Source organism: Drosophila gunungcola, chromosome 3R (assembly GCF_025200985.1).
Source record: "Drosophila gunungcola strain Sukarami chromosome 3R, Dgunungcola_SK_2, whole genome shotgun sequence".
NCBI classification, from domain to species: Eukaryota; Metazoa; Arthropoda; class Insecta; order Diptera; family Drosophilidae; genus Drosophila; species Drosophila gunungcola.
In genome coordinates this window covers 7,099,993-7,117,743 of record NC_069139.1, presented here as the reverse complement: position 1 = coordinate 7,117,743, position 17,751 = coordinate 7,099,993, and the positions used below count along the sequence as shown (strand labels likewise).

General features: G+C 37.6%; 1 protein-coding gene across 3 annotated transcripts in view; it reads left to right on the top strand.

The window, feature by feature from the left end:
- LOC128251935 (protein similar) overlaps positions 1-17,751 on the top strand; it is a 69,230-nt gene that overhangs the window by 34,445 nt on the left and 17,034 nt on the right. For all 3 annotated transcript variants that reach the window (XM_052979213.1, XM_052979212.1, XM_052979215.1), the window contains exon 8: positions 15,081-15,841. In XM_052979213.1, the coding sequence (XP_052835173.1) occupies positions 15,081-15,841 (761 nt within the window). The remainder of the gene's footprint in view (positions 1-15,080; positions 15,842-17,751) is intronic.

Below are 17,751 nucleotides of genomic sequence, written 5' to 3'. Positions count from 1 at the left end.
AATTATCAACTTATCTTCTTACTTAACTTGCCTATCGAACTGGTTTAAAATTATAGTTTTTTCTTAAAAAAAAACTTGTTTTTGCTTGTAAAGTTGGCTTGTTGTTGGCAAACTTATATAGTGTCACTAGTGTCAATTAAATAAATTAGTTAATTTAATTAGTTAGTTAATTCAAAACCTAAACTTAAAAATTCAAAATGAGCTCTTATATAAAAGCATAAGTGTTTAAAAATAGTTATTTAATTTAGTAATTAAATTGAGGAAAGTAAAAATAAGACTGTGCCTGTAAAAAAGAGTAAAAATAAAGGGAGTGGGAAGAGGAAGCAAACATCTTATCGGGCTTAAACATTTGACATTGCATAATTTGGGGCGCAAACGGCTGACAAATATTCGAGTACACAGAGCCTCAGTCTGAGTTTTGTGGAGCTGAAAAGCCTCAGGGGGTGAGAAAAGTTTCCCATCGTAATTGCAAATTACGCAAGTGGAGGAGGCACCGAAACTCAGAGACAAAACCGAGCTATCAGAATGGAAATGTTCCTTGACATTTTGGGGCGTCAAAGCGTCGGCCCTGAAAGCAGACACAACTGAAGGGAAAGTGAGGGAAACACGCCAACTACGCATAAAACTAAAGAACTTTTAGTCCCAAAGTTGACACAAGCCGCTGTCGAAGACAATAAAGAAGACAAACAGCGACTCGATAGATAGAGAAATGGAAAAATTCTGAAAAAGGGCTCCTTGATGGAGAGAAAACATTGCAAAACATTTTTACAGTCGTCCTAAACAAGTAAACAACCTTTAAGAAAGTAAGGGAAAAAAGTCCTTCACGAGTATTAATATTTTGGCATAATCAAAGGACTTTTTTCTGAGAAACAGAATAAATAAATTCATTATAAATGGTTTTAAATTGCTACTCATTTTCTTATACATTTTAATCAATAGTCAGATATCACTAAATTGCTTAAAATAAATGTTGTTTTAATTTTGTTTTAAAATCAAAAAAAGATTTTCTTAAACTACACTATAAATAAATTTCCATAGACAAATCAAAGAATATAATACCATGTTCTTTTAAGCCTTAATGACACTTTAATAAACTTTTTTCGAAGAGTTGTTTTTGTCTTGGAACACACATAATAAGCACAATAATCAGCAAATTCTCAAATCGTTTGGCGGAACGATGACGACATAAATACTTTCCTACACACATATCCTTACCCCTTTCGTTGGAAGGTCAGCTCGTCGCCTCCCCCTTTTTGGCCTACGTGAGCTGGAGCAATGCCAAGGCCTAAAATTTTAAATTAATGTCTTAAGATCTTACAAAGAGCTGGGCACCAGATAAACAAATTCCGAGCGATCTAGCTATTTTTATTAATGATAATTTGCCGTGCTCGACATCGGGTGACAAACCGCTTGACTATAATCGGATCAGGGGTATAAATAAATCTTTGGACGGTTCTCTATCTTCCATTAATTCTTTTATTTATTTCTTTGCCTTCTGCTTCTTGCTTCACTTGCAACATGTGACCCGATGAGGATGGTTGGTTATCCCACGCGATTCGCTTTAAACCTAATATTATTTTAATATTTGCTCGCTAGCCTGTTGTCTTGTTTTTTGTCACCATCTCCCATTCCACAATTTTCCATCCGATTCCGCTCTGTTTCGCCTAATTCAATAAAAAATTGTTTACGCAAAGCCTCGGGCGAATTGGCGGAATCAAGTGGAATAGGTTGTGTGAGGTCTATTTTCATTTGCCTGGGATACCCTGTTTGAAAATGATTTGCGGGTGTAATGGATGGAGGATTTTAATTTTATTTTGTATTTCAATTAAGGTGAATGGTAAACAGATTTAAAGTTTCATCAAAATTTCGTTCCGGCAAAATTTTAAAAAACGAAAATTGTTTAAAATTCCTTAATATTTTATATGGGTTACGGAATTTATAAGGGCCAACTTAGAGAAGCCAAATTAAAAAACAAAATCTAAATATTTCAAAAGATTAATGTTTTAACTCAACAGGGTATCACAAAATCGTAAATTATTGTTTTATAAAGTCGTTTTATAGGCTTTCTAAATTTTGGAAAACTATAAATGCATTTATTTCAACTTTACAAGGTATCCCAAAATCATATATTAATTAAGGTCAGCTGATCGCGGCGAGTCACATGAATTTTGTCGCCGTGTCTAGATTGATTCGAATGCTTTGCGGTCTTGTCGATGCTGAAAACCATTTTCATTTTCATTTTCATTTTCATTTTCACTTTCGTTTTCATGCGCCTAGCGTGTGCTCACACAGAGAAAAATAAAATCAAATTTAAAATGATATTCAAAAACTTCAAAATGTATGCGTCTGACTTAATTATATGTTTTTCTTTATAATATAATTTATTTAATTTCACTTTAAAGGACAGAGTTTTAAATTGAAATAGCAACCCAATAATAAAATTTGTTGCTGTGTAGCGATGAACTGGGTTGGAAATAGAAGTGGGAGGCATCGAAAACAGCGCGTGGCATGAGAATTTCCAAAATAGCCGAAATAAAAAAAAAATAGAATACAATTCTGGTCACATGCAGAACGATGAAAACGATGGCGGGCGTCGAGGGGGAAAACCGAGGCACGTGGGTTGATTTCATCGCAGAGAAAAACTAGAGAAAGAGAAGGCGAATGGAGGAGCCCAAAGGAAAGAGGCTGGGGCATCCGATACACATGTTCCTGAGTGACTTTTGATGGATGCCACGCCTCGGTTATATCCTGCAGGACCCTCGCATTCGACAGCCTTTTCTATTTGCTTTCCTTTTCCTTCCTGTTTTGACCGTTTCCCGGGCCCTTGTCCTTTTTTTAAGGCCGTTTTCTTCTTATCAATTTGCGAGCAAGTTTATTAATTTTCCTAGCCCAAACTAGATTTATATTTTTCCCACATAATGCCGGGCATAAATCAGTTGGACAGATGCGGTATGTGGGTTATGAGGAACTTTTGCAAGTTTATGAAAAGATTGCGGACTTTTTATGTGCATCTTTTCAGTTGGCGGTCAATACTTGAGAACTTAAATCATGTTTCTTAGATTTGCAATAACTGAATAGCTACCAATCAAATTTACTGAAATTTTGAGATTAGGAACTTCCTTTTATGTAAAATTCATTTTAAGCGCTTACAATTTTTTTTTAAAACAAGACAACATGATTATTTAATGTTTCTGTGGCTGCCACATCATAACAATATAACTCATAACAGCTGATCCAAACCACTCCCCATCCCGATTGTATGTGCACTTTGACCATCGCGTGCCATTTGGTCATTATTAGTGGACTCTTTTATTTTATTTTGGCCAGACATTGTTTGGACAGCAGACCAAGTTTAATATTAATTCGTGACTGAACGCCCCCTAAAATACCCGCCCACCGGAAGGCGAGCAATCAATGGGCCAAGTCCTTTTTTCGGACTGGCTAACTAACCGAATGAAAATGGGAAAATGGCTTTTCCTTTGATGACTTCGTTTTGAGGGCAGCTCGTCTGCATTGATGGAGCCAATTTCCTCCACCGACGCCAACATTCAATTGCGGCGCTTTTGGCCTTTTTATTAGCGATTCGCAGTATAGTAGTACTCATCATCATCATCATCATCTCCGTCATGCCAGCCATCAATCATGCCACGCCAAATTGTTTAGAATAAATGTTGTTTTAGCTTATTATTATTATTGTTGTTGTTGCGTGTCAGCTGTCTGGTATCATTCTCGCTGTTGTTACCAGTGGCTTGTTATTTTAATTAAGCGTTTCATTATGTCGCTAATTTGTTGGAATTAAACCTAATGAAAAAAAAGCGAAGCCGTAAAACACATGACAAACAATCGGTGGCAAGGAATCTTCAAAACGTGTGACACAAATTTTGTTATTTTAACAATTATTCGATCGCGATATACCATCTTCATGTATATTTAAACAAACATTTGGACAGATAACCTTTGGTCATTGCTGAAAACACTGAAAGACTTTTTATATATTTAAATCGATAATTTATTTTTTAGAAAAAAATATAAATATTTTCTTCTTATTAAACATTTTAATTTGTTTTTCTAAATATAAGAAATTAAATATTGTCGCGTCAAATAAAAAGAAAAACTTCTCAAAAATAATTGACAACATATTTGTCTGCCACTTTGAGTTAAAATTTCATTAAAAGATTTAAAGTGGTTATTATAAATTACTCAAAATATATATTTGATTTTTCCGTGCATTTGTGCACATATCAATCTTTCGTTTAAAGTGTTGCCACTTTTTCGCTCGCTCCGTCAACAGATGATAATTGTTTATTTGTGTTCTCATTGTTTAGTTCACACATTCATCATTATCGGCGTATCTGTATCTCCAGCTATATCTCATACGCAACCATTCGCTGAATCCCCCCTCTCACTTTTGCTCCATCTTTTTCTTTTTTTTTTGCGGTGGCATTTGTACCTCTTGTTGGCTTTATTGCTTGGTGCTTAGATAAACACACAGACTGAGATACAGAGATACGAAAGGGCGGATACAGATATGGATACGGATACAAATACGGGGCAGCAGGACTTTTCGGCCTCTGTTGGTTGAGAGCACACAAAAAGTGTGATATATAACAGCCAGCTGTCTCATCCTATTTCTTTCTCCTCCGCTTTTTTTTTCCCTGACAGTTGTCAGCACTCGAGTGTTGTGTTGTTGTCCTTCGTCCTTCGAAAAAAATAAAATCTATTGCTCGTCACAAAAGGATAAATCAATATTGGTCGAAACACTACGATTTGGCCTTTGATTCGCTGCTGATTCGGTTGCTTGTAAATCGTGGATTATCCAATTCCCTCCCTTATGAAGCTTTCCGATCGATTTGCGACAGCTTTAATAATCTTATCTGTGGCCCCCCGTTCCGAAATTAGCTTCTGGTCAACTTATGGCCCATTTATAATGTATTTACTAACCCATTAACGGGAGTACAATGTGCACTGCAGAAAAAAAAGGTTAAGCTAATGTAAGGTTAATGATAATTCTTATAAAAAAACATTGTCTTTATTAATGATTGAGCTTAAATTAAGCTTTCTATTAAAACCATAACAAATTAATTTATTATACATATGACTATATTAGTATTTATCTGTAATTTACGCATCTCTTACTTTTTCACACACCCTTTCAAACACCTGTTTGCCCAAACATTAAAGACCAAATCCGGTTGGTTGATCACTTATCAGGTCGATTATCCAGCATCATCAAATGATGCGAAACCCGAGACACAGTAGCTATTTAGGTAGAGAAAAGGAGGATATAGGAAGAGAACCCCCGAATTATCTGGAGAACTTCCCTTTTTTCTTTTTTTTTTTTTCTCATGTTTCGTTAGTTTTTTTTGTTTTGTGTGAACGGCTCGTCATTCCCCATTGTTTTTCTGTTTCGGGTTTTTGGGCCTTAATTGCACACAAAACTTGATTTGATTTTTGTCTTCTTGTTTTTCAGCTTTTTCTCCGGCCCACTCTCCCTCACTCTCCAACACTCACCCTGTGCGTGTCTGCCGTTTGCCTTATCATATGTTTTCTGTCTGTGCATTGCCAAATCTTTATTCGCCGACTTCTTTCGTTTTCGTTGTGAGTCGCGTTGCCTGTGCTGTGTTTTCTTAATTTTTGCAAAGTGCTTGAAGAGACGCCCGTGGAGGAAACCAGTTCCACCAGATGCCGGCCGGCACACAAGCGGCGAAACACAGACGGCGGCACACATTCGATTCTGCCGCCTGCTCACTTTTTGCACATTTTCGAGTGTAACACCCCGATTCCAACTCTCGATCGGTGAAACAGTACTCAACTCTTTCACTCACTGACTCTCTAACTCTCTCTCTCTCTCTCTCTTTTCGAGCGGTTTTGGAGTAGTTTATGCTCGGCTTGGCACGTATGCCAGATTTGAAAATCCCATAACCAGACTAGCCCCAGACCAAGACCCACAATCGCTTGGGGCATTTCTGCGGAATTCCAAAACACCGTCTGCACCTGCTGCCCCATGAGTCTTTGCACAGTTAGGGTGGAAAAATAGAACCAGGTGTGGAACTTTCTTTTTTACGATGTTTGGATAGTACAGTACAACGTTTCATGCACATATATTTAGATATTATATACATGTTATCAAAATTTATTTTCTTTAAAATGTATTTGTTTAAAAAAAATTTTAAATTCAATTTCTTCAAATTTGCTATTATTATGGTTAGTATCTAAAATCGAATGCTCTAATAGATAGCACAAAAATCTGTACCTAAAGAAATTTTTAACACAATATTCGAGCATTGTGTTTTCTAAAAAGAAAAAATAATGATAAATTTGTAAAATTATGTCAAAAATTGTGTTTAACTAAATTTAGTTTGTTTAACAATGTAGTGTTGATAATGAAAGTCATTACTTAAAGGAAAGTGCTTTTAGGCAGCAATGTCTATCTGTTTTATCTGTTGTTTGGCCAATTGTTGCCATATTTTGTACCATAATTTCCACCTGTGGTGTGTGTATCTATACATCTGCGTATCCAATAGACACGACGTGAGTGAAACGGCGTCGCCCCTTTCGATTTCACGAGTTCGCCGCCTATTGAGCATGTTTCGCAAAATGTTGGCAGAATTACGTGTCAGCAAAAAAAAAAAAAAACAAAGACTGTAACTGCCGGCGGAACTTATGAAATAATTCTCCAGATGCCTTGCATGCTAAAGGTGAGGATCTGGGGGGGATAAGGGGATGGGAGATATGTATCTGACCGATTCGGAACTGCGCAAATGATTTACTCGCTCGGGTCTAGACTCGGTGCTCTCGATATGGACATGGATTTGGATGTGGATCTCGTCATAATGCATGTGGGCAGATGTATAATAAGTATCTGTGCACATAAGTCAATTTGTGTTCTGTTTTATTGTCGGATGCAGGCAAACTATTAGGTACTGCTTTTTAAAATTTGAATAAAACCAATATGTTACGAATAAACTTACGCAAAATCTATTGAAATAATGGTATGGGTTTGATTTATTAAATAATTAAATGAGTATAAGTAAAAGCATTTAATAATTTTTGGTAAGCATCTTGCATTTAATCACCGTTAGAGAGCTTTTTTATATTTTTAAATTCCTGCCACAAATATGAATCAAGACTTTGGTTTAGTAAAAGCTTATATAATAAATATAATATTTCACAGTCAACAATTTTCAAAATAATAAGCAACTTCCCTTAGCAACAAAATTCTGAATCAACATTTAATGATGCAGTGCTGCTATTTCAACAGTTTCAAAAAAAAACTGGGAATTTTTGTATATTAGGTAACAATATTACGCTAAGGCTTCCCCCGTTTTTTGCTTTTAAATTTTTATACACAAATCCAACCAGATAAGTAAGCTCCAATTCCGAGTACTGGAGTATTTTATTTTGCGGTCGAATTCAGTCAAAGATAAGGCTTCCCCTCGCCGATTTTGCCCAATCCCTGTGTCATCGTCTTGAGTCATCATTGGATTGTTATGCTTACGAGTAACTTCTAGCCGGCGACTTTTTGGGGGCTTGTCATTCCGTGAGGCGACGGAGCATGATGTAGCACTTTGCGAGCTGACAGTCGAATTGCATACTGCCGCAGAGTAAATGTATATTTTGAAGTACATTATATATAGACCGGTTTATCTGGACGCCTGATTTATTTGGGTCATATATTCTGGAGTTCCTGGATGCATGCTTTTAATGTGATTGAAGTCCGACAGTTGATTTGTATTGTGGCCAATGGAAGGAATTGCAGAACATTTCAGCTTGTCTGCGGTGGCATCAAGTCTTGGTTTCCTCTTTTTTTCCATCCCAAAATCCCCTAGATGCCACTGCAGCATCCGAAAATAAACTGAAAAGGGGTGAAAATTCCTTTCCAGCTAACCAAAGATGTCTTTCTCGTCCGGTTTTTATTTTTTTCGCTTTCCTCCCGGACTTATTTTGTTTGCTTTTGGCACAATTTGAGTTTATTTTTAAAACAATTTCCACTGCTGTTTGCATTGGGTTCGTTTATGGTTCGCGAAATATTCGCATAAAAGATGCGGAAAATGTCGGCACTGACAAGGTGATAACTGCCCGATCTTGTCCAGTCAACAAGATAAATAATAATCGAATCATTAAAGAGTCGCTAATGGATTAAATAAGTATTGGAATTTCAAGCGTTGAGCAGCATTCCAGATAACTCTAGAGATATAAGTGTTTATCACACTTAAATAATAGCACCTTTAGTTTCATTATGGATTATTTAAAAAACTTATATAGTTTTTTAATTAATTTGAATGAAAATATATGTTATAAATATATATATATATATATATATATATATAATTTAATTTCATTTTAAAAAATATTAAGCCAGTGGTCCACAAATCCAGGTAACTCTAGAAACATAAAAGTCTACCACACTTAAATAGTTTAAATATTAATTATTTAAACAGTTTGAATAGTTTTTTTTAAAGAATAATGTCTCCTAAATAATTAAAGCTTAATTTTCAAAAATATTATTTGCAGGAAATTAGTACTTGTTTTACATTTGAAATGCTTGAGAATTTATATAGAGCCACCTGTGATATTTGCAATGTGCAATAATTCGTTGCTTTATCTATATTTGCCTTGTTTTTTTCTGCCTCCAATTATTTATTGTTCGCCTCGCTGTGGAAAATGTTTGGCCCGAATTTAATTTGAATTTATTTCTGTCCTCCCCAGCAACAAAAACTGCATAAACATTTTGAATTTATTTGCCTTCGTTTAATTCGTTGTTTGTCATGTTCTTTTCTTCTCGCTATCGGATTTGTTTGCTCTGGTTTGGGGAACATTCTGACATTCTGGGGATATTCTGACATTTTTGAGTGACGAGTGGGAGTGGAGGGTGGGGTGGAATCACCTTCTTACCCGCCCACCTTTTTCACCTTTTACATTACACACACTTTAAGTGAGCTTTTAACGAAGAGGCTCACGAGATTTCATCAGCGAGTTGTGTAAATTTGATGCACTCGAAAAGTGAGAAGACAAATACCACTAAAGAGGATATAGACACACACACGCACACGCACACGCTCACACACTTACGCACACTTTAGCACTCACCTACACACTTAAACGCTTTATTTCGTTTTCAAGGCAAATCGTAAAATTTCTGCAAATACTTGGTTCGTGTCCTGTCTCTCTCCCTAACTCGTGTGCTCTCTCTTTCGCTTTGCTTTCGTCCTGGCAGGCCTATTATTTATCCTTCTCTCTCTGAGCCTGTGTTCGTGAGTCCTTTTTTATGCCTATCACGCAATGGCTTTAGTTTTATGGCGAAATTAGCGAATGTCCACTCGGGCAATGCCAGCTCATATTTGTGAAATATAGGATTATGCCTATGATATACAGAGAAAAAATTATCCCATTAATTTTATGGAGAAATCATAATTTGTTTGGTTTAAAACACATACGATATATAAATCAGAATAAATAAATCTTAAATTTTTAATAATTTTGACACAACTGTTGTTAGTAATTAAAATCAAGCTTAAAGAGTTGGATATTAGTAAAAAAAACAAACTCAAAGTTTGAATTTAAAACCATTGGTATATGTTTAATTTAATCAACATGGCGGATGAAAAATATTTTTTAAAAAATTACAAATATTTTTCATCCGCCATGTTGTTTGTATTAAAGTTAAACTTCAAATACAGTTTTGAGCAGCCGAACAAATATGTTTCTAAAATATATTTATACTTTTTCTCTGTGCACTGCATTCGTTTGAATAATAAACCCTTCAATGTGGCAGCTGCTTTAGAGTTTTTACTGTACAGGAAATTGGAAAAGCAATAAGTTCTTGTTTTTAAGTGATAAACATGAATATTTTTTGGGTCTTTTTTATGACTTTTTTTGGGAATGGGAGTGCGATTCACTTGCCCACGCGTCGATTTCCGTTTTGCCCATTTACGACTCTCTCCCTTTCATTATTTCTGTCATACTTTCAGGCGCCTGTGAGGTAATATAAAATTACAATAGAAATACCTGAATATTGCTAATAAGAATTCGATTTAGCGTTATCATGACTATCAGCTGATATTTGGGGTTCAACGTTTAATGGTTAGTTTGGGTAGGCAAAAAAAAAAAAAGATTAGGATTAAAAAAGGTATTTTTCTTTGCACACACTTTTTTTTTTGGGAAAAGGGAGAGTGAGAGCGTTTTCGCAGCGCTCAGCTGATTTGTTTGGAATAAAAACAATAATAAGTCGCTAGTGAATATGAGAGAAATATTTTTGCCCACTTTTTCACTCCAAAATATCTTATAGAACGAGTATTATTGAGTAAAAGTACTCAAATCTCAGTGCGCCGGCGCTGCTCTCCCCACTCAGAATTGGATTCTCTGCCGGATTGTAGCTCTCTTTAAATTTTTTGGCGTCGCGTCGCTGCCGCTTTGAAAAAGCCATCGCCGACGAATTTCCACTCATTCGTCTCTCAAATTTCGCAGCGCTCACTTCACTTTTTCCGTGCACTGCTCCCTGAAAAAAAAAATATAAATTAAAACTTGAACCGAAAAAAACAGAGAGGCACACTAAAGTAAAAAAAAAAACTATTAACTAAACTCTGCCGCCGCCGCCGTTGCTATCTCGTTCGCACCTCTCCGATCGCCGCGTCGTGCTTAAAAACAATCGCCGATTGACGTTTTGTTTTACTTCGCCAGCTGCCGTCGAGTTGAGTCGAAGTGCAAATAAAGTTAAAAAAAATGCTTTATATCAGCGCAAACGAAATTACTAACTAAACAAGCCAAAACGGAACTGTAAATATTAAAAAAAAAAAAAAACTACTCAAAAAACCAATGAAAAAGCGCTGAACAAGTAACGTTGAAAAGGTAAAAGATCAACAACAAAATAGAAACCCCTTTAAAACAAAAGTTAACAAATTACATAAAAAGCCTAAAGTTTTTTGTACCTAGTGAACCTCGTGAAAAATAATAAAAAGTCAGCAAAAAATAAAACAAAAAAAAAAACAAAAAAAAATTTGTCAAAAATAAACTTAATCACACACACAAAAGCAGGGGTCTATATATTATAGAAAAACATATAATTGCTATTTTAATCAGCCGCTGCCTGTGTGTGTGAGCGATTATCAAAATCTGAAACGGTCCAGTACAAAAATAATAAAACAAAATTTGCATATTAAAGCCACCAAAAAAAGCAAAAAACTCATTAGAAAAGTGTGCAAATGTTTGTTACACGCGGAAAGGAGAAAAGCGGTTGAAAATAATAAAATATGATCAAATTAAAAGAATAAAAACCAAAAAGTTAATTCAAATAAAAGAGACAAAGTTTTACACAACACTCGTTCCTAACCTGTAAAATCCTCAGCTGCTGCGCTGCAACTGCGACGCCGACTGCAACAAATTGCATTCTGCGTGCATTGTCCAAAATAAAAAAAAAAAAAAAGAAAGAAAGAGTTCGTCTCTCTTTGCTCTCTTTCTTCTCGCTGTTCGCCACATTGCAATTGCAAATTTGCATTACATAAATTTGCCGACCATTTGCATTTGTTTATTAAATTTTTATAGGCTATTTTATGGCCAAGAGTGCGTGTAATTAAAGAGATAAATATATATATATATATTTCTGCAATCGATTACACAACTCTCAGTAAACATTAAACACAGTTCTCAATTCTCCACTCTTCTGATCTCTTTTTTTTACTGTCTTTCTGTTCATTCAATTTACTGCACACACATACAAAGGCAGGCAATTACTGCTTTTTTAAAGGGGCTGATAAAGAGGTGGGGGCAAGGCGGGGGGAACCCGTTATTGCCCTGCAATTGAAAGAGGGGCAAAAAAGGAGAGCAAATTTACAGCCTCTCGCTTTTCAGACAATTTGTGTTTGTTGTCGTCCGCTTGTTTTGTTCCTCTCTTTTTATGGTCGCCGATTTCTCGCATCTCTTTCCCTGTTTTTGGTTCTTCGACGCAATTTGTTACACAATAAGAAAATTTGTTTGGTTGCATCAAAATTCGAAAAAAATTATTTTGCAACTCTGACATCATTAAAGTAGTCATAAACCATTTTTCAAAAGGAAAAATGCGATATCCTAATGTCAAACAGATTCAAAAACACATTATTCATTATTCCAATCTGCAACGATGTGTTTTCGAATTCACCTCCCACGACTTAAAAAAATTATTTAATATCACTCCTTATACTCATTTCCCAGCCTAAATTCCTCTTAAATTGTACGAAACTGTAAACCAGAACCAGTTAAATAGTTAATTTTGCCATCGTTACGCTTTATTTGTTTTATTTTTTACTCAACTGCAGCTTGTTTAGTTGCCCTGGGTAATTAATTTGTGCATTTGCGAAAATCGTAGGGAAAAGGGGCGCGGCAAAACATCAGGCGATCGAGCAGCGCTGCTGACTTCGCACTTCGCAGTCTCGCACTCCAAAATCCACCAGAACACTCAAAGATTCGCAATCCGCGTTTCACGTTCCACGTTCCACTCAAGATGCACAGTTCAAGATTTGAGAGAAAAGATCGCGGGTGCAGTTTCTATCTGTATCTCTTATCAGTTGCTGCAGGCGTTCTCGAACATTTCATCAACTCATCAGCACTTCAAACAGCCTGAAGTGTTTGTTGCCAGCGCCTTTTACACACAGCAGCGGTCGTAATAATAGCACACTATCACTACCAAGTTCATTTGTACAACCCTTCCGTAAAAAACTAAATGATTATTAAAATCAGTTAGGGAAATCTTATTATAAATATATTTCGCTGAAACAAAACTATGACTGTTATTTTGTGTACATTTTTTCCTTCAATTTGATTTGTGCAATTAACTTTGGCAGATATATCATCGCGTACAGAACTTAAAAGGTGAATTTTATTGCTTATAAAATAGACTTTAGATATAAAGAATTGTAGAAACTCTTAAGTTAAAACAAATTATGTAAAGTTTTAAAACACTGCTTGCTTAATACGAAAGTTGATTTAAAAGATACAACAGATTACTTCTAGACACCTTAATCTTTGTTTTTAAGTCTCCTACGTGTTTTGAGGAACACTCCAGATAAACAATTAAATATGTACAAAAATAGCCTCGTTTCAACTGGTTTATAATGACCTTTTCTCCAATTTAAGAGTCTTACTATCATTTCAACCGTAGCTGTACGTATTTACTTGGGTATTTTTGGGGCTTTTAATTAATTATGTGATGTAAGCCTCCTCCATTTCGGGAAGGCCTGAACCTGAAAGGGGACCGATCACCACCGGTAACGATCGTCGGTTCTAACTGGTTGCAACCTGCCCGTGTCAGACGACAGGCGGCCCCAACAATTGGCGAGCTCAACAATGAAGATGAAGCAATTATTTAAGTGTAGCAGTAGTCCGCTGTGTAGTTGTATCTACAACTGTATATCGGCTGGGCGGGTTGTACCTTTTGTTGTCCACTCAGTGCCTTCCGGTATTACGGTGTGTGCTCGTTAGGCCAGGTGGGTGTGTTTTTGCCAGGGGCGTATATTATGCGTATATTTCTCAATCGTCCTAATCAATCGATGATGCTCATTATGCAACCAAAAATTCGTATGACATTGATCCCCCCTTTCCGGCCAAAAGTGGGCTGGTCACCACCAGAAAGAGGCGTAGATCTTCGATTGTCCACTGGAAGACCCTTCACTTCAATGTCGAGCTGCCCCCATAACTATTTCTCGAACGACGTATTTCTTCTATTTCACCAGAGGGACGAGCCCCCAAAAAATATCGTTGTTGTTGCGTTTTCTACCACTGGTAATTATAAATAATACTCGGCTGTTTGTTTTGGCGCTGGCTGGCGTTGGTGATATTCAACCTCATCATGTCCAGCACTCGAGGCCGGGGAACGAATATAGCTCGGCTATCGTGCGATGGCGCCCTTATCGCCAGATCAGTCGCAGCACGCATTTCACTGGGGTTTCACGGGCGCCCCACGGGGGCTTCACGCGCTTTCCGTCTGACTCTCAGCCACTCCGTGCATGCACAGTCCGGAGTCGTTGTCGTTTACGGGCGTTTATGGCCGTAAAACGTAGCAGTCCGGCCGGAGACGCCGCGTCCGCTGATCATTTCACGCTGAGTCGGCCGATCGCTCGAATGCTATATCTTATCGGAGGAGAGCTGAAAAGTTCCTACGCCAGTTGCTGGGTTCTCTCGGGATTTTGGGACTGGGTTTCATCGGATTACTGATTACACCACCGGGCTTATCAATCTGGGTCTGGTCCCGCTGTTGTTTTTGCTAATTTGCCTTGTAGCGGGACACACCCACCTAACTTCGTGCTATCTATCACGACATGAAAACAACATGAGCGATGCCCAGCCGTATTATGATTTTGCTTGGATAGTTGATAAGGCATAGGCGGTGATTCTCGTACATCGGTCTGGCATTGATGAAACGTGACTTATCGGCGGGCGAAAACTTTCCAATGGGAATTGTGAAACCTAGGAAACAACCCAGAAGTCGCTAATTTTGAATAGGAATGGTAGGTGATCACGTTTGACCCAACCATGTACGGACATTTAACTGCCGTAAAGGTGCACAGAAAATAGTTATTTGATATTATTTATATTGGCTGATGATTTCAGGCTAAAATTGACCTTTTGTGGAATACCTAAAAGAGAAAAGAGGATAAATACGATAATTTTTCATCTAATAAAAAAACATTATCTTTAAAAGTGTTAGTAAAATCAGAAAGCAGGCGATTGGCGAACATTCTTATCATTCTTGATAAGTAAGTGATATTACCTTTTTATAAAGCGATATTGTTTTCTTTTCCGTGTACTCAGGAAATTCCGGCTCAATTCGGCTCATTAGGGGACCCGTAAAGTTAATTAAGTCTGGTTAACTGGTAATTACTAACCCAGAACAAGTGCCAATCAGTTGTTGCAGCTGATTCTGGAAGGGAGTGCATTATTTGTGTGACTCTCTTTTTGTGAAATACAATGTTCAGATAATTTCGAACGAATCCCGCGAATCACTTTTCTCGCCGTGGTGTAACAAACGAGTGCAACGCGAATAAGTTACCGAAAATAAGCATTTCAATTAAACCAATTCGAAACGCGTTTTGTGCATCTTCATCTTGCAGTAATCTTGAGAACAAACATGAGATATACTCACTTGCACAACAAACGGCGGCAAGTGAGCAAAAGGAGCACCAACCAGTTGAAAACGAGAAGGAGCCTGAAAAAGCAGTCAGTCCCGAAATCATCCTTCAGGAATCCAAGGAAACAATAGATATCGGGGATAAATCGCCGGCAATTGAGAGCAAGGAAACAGAAAAAATCAACAAGGAAATACCTTTGGAATTAGCAAGAGATAAAATAATTGCAACTGCAACTGGAAGTGGTAGTGGTAGTGGAAGTGCAACTGTACCAGCAAGAAACTCAATAATAGTAATTGCAACTGCTGCAGCTGCAGCTGATAAGATAAAACAACTACCCGAAAGCAATCCCTTGAAACAGATCCTCCAAGCGGAGCTGCACATCAAGCGAGAGAATCACTCGCCAGGACCGCGCACCATTACCGCCCAGCTGCTCAGCGGCAACAGCGGCGGTCTGCGTCCCGAGGAGAAGCGTCCCAAGTCGGTGACCGCTTCGGTCTTCCGCCCGAGTCCCGCTTCACCCCTGACCCCACCGGCAGCGGTCCACTCCAAGAAGACACCGCTCAGTGTGGAGCCCACACTGCCGCCCACAACCACCACCACGGCGGCCATAATCTCCTCGAGCAACCACCACCAGCAGCAGCAGCAGCAGCAGCAGCAGCAGCAGCAGCAGATCCAACAACCAGCTCAAGATATGAATAAAGGATTCTGTTCGCTGTTCGCTGACGATGGAAGAGGTCTGACAAGTAAGTAGAAAAAGTTTGATCTTTGTATCCCAAAATATTATTCGATAACAGGGTAACACAGAAATCTCTAGTAGTCAGTTAAACAATCTTTACTTGATATATATATTATTAAAAATATATAAAAACGAATAAATACTCAATATACATAATTTTTGCTCTGATCATGAAAATTGATTCTCATAACGAGTATATATATTGGAATTTAATCCTTATATTCCACCAAAAATTTTAAAACAACTAAAAAAGATTTCCGCGATAGCGATATTAGCATTTTGATTGATAGAGATTTCTATGACACCCTTTTGTAGCTATATAACTCAATTCGGTTGTTAGGGAAGGTATAGTTAAATCAGCTGATAAGTGTAGAAAATAATACAAAAACAGGAAAGATTCGCGAACCACTTTGGAATACTTTTCTTTTGTGTGTGTTTGTGTGAATGCATCAGGTGCAGTGCTCTGCGTTCAAGGCTAAAGTCAACGTTTTTCAGCGACAAAACAGCGCCAACTTATACATATGCATTCCGGTTGGCTTGTTTATAAATTCTATGCAAAAATAGGCAACGACAAGAGGCAGGGAACTTAGTGACGCGCGCTATTTGATGTGATTTGACGCATTGTGCGATTTGATTGGTCAGTCAGTCGGTCAAACTGTCAGTTTGTCAGTCAGACAATCATTCAGCCAGCCAGTTGGTCAGTCATTCTGGCGATCGTCGTTTTGCTTGCTTATCTGTGGCCGCAATTTGCGCAAATAAAACTATTTATTTGTAAAGACAACAACAGCAAGAACCAACAAATACCCCGCCGCCAACCCACCGCTGAAAAGTGCATTAGTAAACAATGTTCAGTTCGCTCGCCTGATAAGTGCATACTATATAGGTATATAAAAGTACTGCCATATATGAAGGGGTATATATATAAGATCAGGGTCTGGGTAGGGGGCGGATTCCCGTTCGTACTTAACCGCAAGCCGGTTGCCGATGCAATTGCCCGGCTCTTATGTCACATTTGCCGGCATTACGCATTCGCAGGGTAGTGCACATGGAACCCCAGGGAATCGTTTATTGAAAGATAAGAGTTTGTCGGTGTTGGGTGTTGTCTTCAAAGATCGCGGTTATGGAATTGTTCGATATATGACACTGTAAAGTGGGTTACGTAGGTAAACAATGGGATCGTTCTAAATTTAAAGTAATTGTGTATACGCAGGGACTTACATCGGACCGTATTTTCTTTTAGATTGATTTATTTGCCAACTGCTTTAAAGGGCCTATTAAAATGCTGATCTTGCAATGAGTTATTTAGAAAAGTTATAGTGTTGCCTTAACGGTTTAATGTTTGTCAATTAGGTTGATTTTAATAGCTTTTTATAGTTAGTTAAAAATTTCTGTTCGTAGAAGCCATAAATAAAATAATAAAAAATTTTGTTTATGCAAGTCAAGATATATTTTCCACTAGAAATCATATGATTAAATTATTTAGAAAATCGTCACTGTTTGTTTGGCCCACTCTTTTCTTTCTGTATTGGAATATTTGTGTATTTCAAATGTTTTTTTCTCCCCCGACATCGAGTGTTTTTTTTCTTTTCGTTTGGTGGCAGGCTTCTGCCGCCTGGTGACAAAAACAGAAATATGAATATTAACTTGAGCCAATTAATATGCTAAGCGATGTGGCTGTCATCGGGGGGAGCAGGGTCTGCAAAAAAGAGTGAAAACCGGGGGAGTAGAGAGCTAAATTTTTGGCGCGTGTGCCAAGGTCCGGCGATGGATCAAGCGGTGCTGCCAGGCATATGTCGCATGTGCGCCCCTCTCCAAAACCATCCACCCCTCCAAATTTATCGAGTATTTTCGACACTCAAGTGGACCTGCAGCCTCTAATCGCTTTCGTTTTCGTTTAGTTTGCGGCCTCTTTATGTT